This window comes from Alosa sapidissima, chromosome 23 (genome assembly GCF_018492685.1).
Source record: "Alosa sapidissima isolate fAloSap1 chromosome 23, fAloSap1.pri, whole genome shotgun sequence".
Taxonomy (NCBI): Eukaryota; Metazoa; Chordata; class Actinopteri; order Clupeiformes; family Clupeidae; genus Alosa; species Alosa sapidissima.
The window spans coordinates 28,902,196-28,907,195 of NC_055979.1; the positions used below are offsets into that span (position 1 = coordinate 28,902,196).

Below are 5,000 nucleotides of genomic sequence, written 5' to 3' on the forward strand. Positions count from 1 at the left end.
TAGAACAGAGCTCCACTCTAGAATCTTTGCTTATTACTTTTACTGTTATTCTATTCTATGCTGCACTGACATGTCCCAGTTGCCCTCTACCTTGATTGTCCCTTTTTTTGTAAGTGGCTTTGTATAAAATAAAGGGTTACACTTTACTTGACAGTATCGACATAAGAGTGACATGACACTGTCATGAATGTTTCTTAAACAAGTCATAAACGTTTATGACATAACGCTTCTGTTATTAAGTGAGGGTTAGGGTTAGAGTTAGAGTTAGAGGTTAGGATTAGGGTTAGGGTTAGAGTTAGAGGTTAGGATTAGGGTTAGGGTTAGGGCTAGGGTTCATGTGTCATGACAGTGACATATGTTCATGACAGTGTCATGTCACTCTTTGGTAAAGTGTTACCAAAAAAAGTAGCAGTTGGCTGTGGAATATGTTTATTCACTTAGCTGATGCTTTTATCCAAAGTGACTTACAGATACCAATTGCTGGGGTGAATCTCCCTGGAGCAACTCAGGGTTAAGTGCTTAATGGCACAACGGTGCCAGTTGGGAATTGAACCTACAACTTCTGTGCCTACTGTATGCTAGCCAAGCTCCATAACCACTACACTACCACCTACTCTTATGGTCAGGGTTATGGTTCTGCTCCCTTTTCATACGTAAATGGATAAGTCCGTTTCATCCGTAATATGAGGCTTGATGGGGCACCTTGTATAGCTCCCAGTCCGTTTAAGATATTTATGGAATATATCAGTCATATTAACAGTTAGCTGTATAGGAGCCATTCCCTTGCCAATTCATTGTACTAACTACATTCATCAAGATCAGAATGAACTGGAACTGTAATGCCAAAGTATACTCGCACAAATGCTTCTGCATTTAGGTCTGCATATGTGCGCTACCCGTAAAATCAGTCATCACTATCTCCCATGCAGACTATGGACGTTCGCAATAGCTAATCTAGTATGCGTTGGAGAGACGCATGCCGTGTTCATATTCTGTAACTTAGGTGTAGGATGCGAACCCAGCGTGATTGTCTTCACTTCAACAGGAAGTCCTTTCCCCCCAAATGAGTATGGAGATGGGGGACACTTCGGCTGGTTCAGAGGAGTCCCCCACAGAAAACCCCAGCAGAAGAGGTCAGAGGTCAATGCCCACACCACACTCTATTCACCATCATGCTCATGTTTAAGCAATAAGCCCCGAGAGGTCGTAGGTTACGCTGAACTATCAGTTTTAGAAGTTCAGTTTAATCACATCACTCTATCCACAATCATGCTTATGGGTTCAGTTTAATCACACCACTCTAATTCAAGGCAAGTTTTTTTTTTCAAAGGAGCAGTTTCCAAGGTCTTGTGGACTATTGAAATGACATAAGACATGCCATATATTAACAAGAAATATGCATCAAATGCAAATAATAAAACACCCCATTATTGATTAGTTCCTTAATGTATTTTTAATAATAAAACACCCCACTCTATTGATTAGTTCCGTAATGTATTTTTAATAATAAAACACCCCATTATTGATTAGTTCCGTAATGTATTTTTAATAATAAAACACCCCACTCTATTGATTAGTTCCTTAATGTATTTTTTCACTGTCTTTGTCCAGAGTCACCCACCGGGAGCCTCGTAAGGTGACCAGATACTGTGACCTGGACGCTCCTGATGCAGACTTCTTTTAAGAGAGGACGGCAAAGCACTGGGAATATAGCACACACTGGAACACACCATCAGTGTCCTTTGTGTGTGTGTGTGTGTGTGTGTGTGTGTGTGTGTGTGTGCGTGTCCTGTGGTGAGAGAGATTGGAGCACAGGTCTGTTTGTCTGTGTATGTGTGTGTGTGTGTGTGTGTGTGTCCTGTGGTGAGAGAGATTGGAGCACAGGTCTGTTTGTCTGTGTACGTGTGTGTGTGTGTGTGTGTGTGTGGAATTGAATGTAAATATATTTGAATTTCAATGTTCTATTTAGATTTTAAACAGATGGTTACAGGGTAAACTGTATGTAGAATCTGCCCCTTTGTTCACTGTTCACTGGTTTGAGGCCTCAGGCTGGGGCTGGACACACTGATATCTAACCAGATAATGCATGTGATTCATGCTGTAGGATTGCTAAAACTACAGATCCCACAATGCACCACCAGTATATTGTGGATTTTTTGCTAGTACATTTGTACACCTAAACGTTGCTACCGTGGTAGGTTAATTGTATATCTCATGTTCTTTTTCTGCGAAGATGAACAATTACCTGTGTTAATATAAGTATTACAGTGTTTTTTATTGTTGTTGTTTTATTGCTTTTTATTGTTTGATGAATGTAAGTTGTATTATTCTCTTCCCTGTTTTAGACCAACTGTGGACTTAGGCTATCCACTTTTGTAAGTTTTGTTAATATGTAAATATATTTTGGACTGTTGTTCATTCCTGACTTGCGTCTACCTAAACAAACCTAAAGAGATTCTGCTTATCAGGGTCGAGTCATGGTCAGATCAGGGTTAAAGGAGGACTGATATTCGTCAACCTGCCATTGCTGCCGTGTTGTGAGAAGTCCATACAACTCAAAATTGTAGACTTGTTATCTAATGACACTGAACTCTTCCTTTAGATCAGGGCCATTTATCTAGCATGGAAAAATCCAAACTCATTCACCAAGAGTGACTCATGATTGGGATTCGTTTCCAACACTTGCATCACAACGGGCACTAACTTTGATCTGAAATCATTGGTCCAGTCTTACCAATCACATTAATCAGAGATTCCTAACCTCCCTGAAAGGAGATCTAGGTGCCAGGCTACCATTTACAGTATCAACCATAAAGGTTGTTCCCAAAATAACCAGCAGGGGGAGTTAGAGTACCAACTGATAGAGGTGTAAAACGTCCGGCTTCAGAAAGTAAAAGTCCTGCCACCTTTTTCTTCAAACCATTCACCTAATCTGTTGATTCTAATTAGCACAACTCTTAAGCAAAGTTTAGGCGGATGCAAGATATTTCATCAGGAGCCTCTGACATCAGGATTCTCAAGATCCCGGACCACACAAGGGGAGGGGGGGTGGGTCAAAATCCCCCTTTGTGCGGACCAGAGGCAGTGACTGTTCCATTCAAGTCCGTTGACATGTCATCGACACGCCTCTTAACGCAGACAGGATTCGATCCCCATTTCGCACCAATAGACATGAACTACGACAACCTGTCTTGCTCCGCCTATGTATAATCTTTGTCTTAAGCCAGGTACATCAGTTAATTAGTGAAATCAAATCACCTGTGTTAAGCACACAGGTAGAACCAATACATGGCAGGGCTTTTACTTTCTGAAGCCAGACTTTTACATCTCTGCCATCAGTCAGTTGTTGTGAAGTTTGGGCCATGCTACATGATACAGCTCAGGCCTCAGTACATCCCTCTCTAATGCTGTTTGAACTGTCATATAGCAGCTGATCAGCAGAGGGAGCCAAAATGCTTTGTGACCAAACTAACTACCAGTGCCTCTACTGTACATTCTACTATCAGAATGCTGTTCATTTCCAATGTTCCAAACATGCTCATTGGTAATACAGTACATTATAAACAGTACCCAGGGTCAGGGTTTCTCGGGAGCTGGTCAGTATTTCCACAGACAGGCTCAATTTCCATAGGAGTACTCTCAAGGGAGTGATTACGAGAAGTCATTCCTACTCAAGGGGGTTCAGCAGGCTAAAAGGTTAGGAGACCCTGAGCTGTACCATACTTTGGAATGTGAGCAGAAGTATGCTTTTAACATTACGTCAACAAACCTCACTAACGTAACATTTATTCGTTTTCTTCTCTCTTGTTTTTGTTTTTTTTCCCTTTAGTTTTATACCCACAACATTCCCACTCACACAGACCAATATGTGCACGGAGTAACTTACAAACAGGCTCTTCTTTATTAACATACCTCCATTAAAATTAATATCAGACATTTTGATAATGTATAAATTCCATTCAAACTTCAAACCAAACTCATTATTAGAAAACAAAATATGAATCATTGTACACCATTGAAAGAGGATAAAGAGAACAAGAATGAAATAATTTGAAGTTTAATTATATATATTTATATATTTTATACTTTCAGAAAGCTGAGCCCCTGTAAAATACTATGGACTGTAATACATCACACTTCTCTGGGAAACGTACAAAACTGCTCAACACTGTGCACTTACGATACAGGCTTAATAATAACAACAGAAACATACAAATAAACCAACGCATATCATAACGTTTGAATAACTCATGTAAAATATACAGACCTCTGCTAAAACTATGTTTGTGCACAGAGCGGGGGGAAATAAGGATGGTCTCAGCCTCCTTTAAACACCATCGGCCCCGCCCCCACCCCAGGTGCAAAAGGTAAACCCAATCAACACTAAAACAACAGCACCTCTGTCTGGACCGACTTTATTATTAGCTTGACATTAGCTTTAGCACTTAACTTTAGTACTTAGCTTGACATTAGCTTTAGCACTTAGCTTTAGCATTTAGCACACGTGTTTGTGTTGCAATTCCAGTGCAACAACACGACAACCGTGACAATCCCGCCTGCTCTGGTTAGACAATGATTATAATTCTTTGTAGACTGATTGGTTTGTGCTCGCTTGCTTCCCATGACAGTACTGGTCAGATGATGATGATTCTTGTCAAACCATGAAGATGAATTTGTGCTCGCTTTTTCAATGAGAATCCTCTTCTGAAGTCAGTACTTGGGCCGCTGAATTGAAAGTGTCTAAAAAGGTGGCGTTTCTGTGGAGCACGCAGGGCTCTTGTGTGATGGCTTGGGTCCTGAAAACATCTTGGGAGGGATAACTCGAGGCCTCCTCGTGCCAGCCGAAACATCTGTGGGACAGCTGTTTGGGCTTTGGGTAGGGAATGGAGGTTTAGATGGCCATGTTGTTTCACTCCTCTCTTTAAATCACAGTCTCTGCTTTGAGGCCCAACCTCAAGAAACCTTGAATTCGCTTGGATATTTCAGACCCTCTCTTCGCC

The 5,000-nt window shown here is 41.0% G+C and overlaps 2 protein-coding genes across 13 annotated transcripts in view; one reads left to right on the plus strand and one right to left on the minus strand.

Annotated features, from left to right (window-relative positions):
* Positions 1-2,413, plus strand: part of LOC121698581 (serrate RNA effector molecule homolog) — a 19,762-nt gene extending 17,349 nt beyond the window's left edge. For all 12 annotated transcript variants that reach the window (XM_042080792.1, XM_042080795.1, XM_042080794.1 and 9 more), the window contains 2 exons: positions 1,046-1,133; positions 1,612-2,413. In XM_042080792.1, the coding sequence (XP_041936726.1) occupies positions 1,046-1,133; positions 1,612-1,684 (161 nt within the window). In that variant the 3' untranslated portion in view covers positions 1,685-2,413. The remainder of the gene's footprint in view (positions 1-1,045; positions 1,134-1,611) is intronic.
* Positions 2,414-3,878: 1,465 nt separating this feature from the next.
* LOC121699080 (Krueppel-like factor 12) overlaps positions 3,879-5,000 on the minus strand; it is a 29,733-nt gene continuing 28,611 nt past the window's right edge. The window contains exon 5 of the mRNA XM_042081721.1: positions 3,879-5,000. This exon is cut by the window's right edge and continues 1,448 nt beyond it. The gene's annotated coding sequence lies outside the window, so the exon portion shown is untranslated.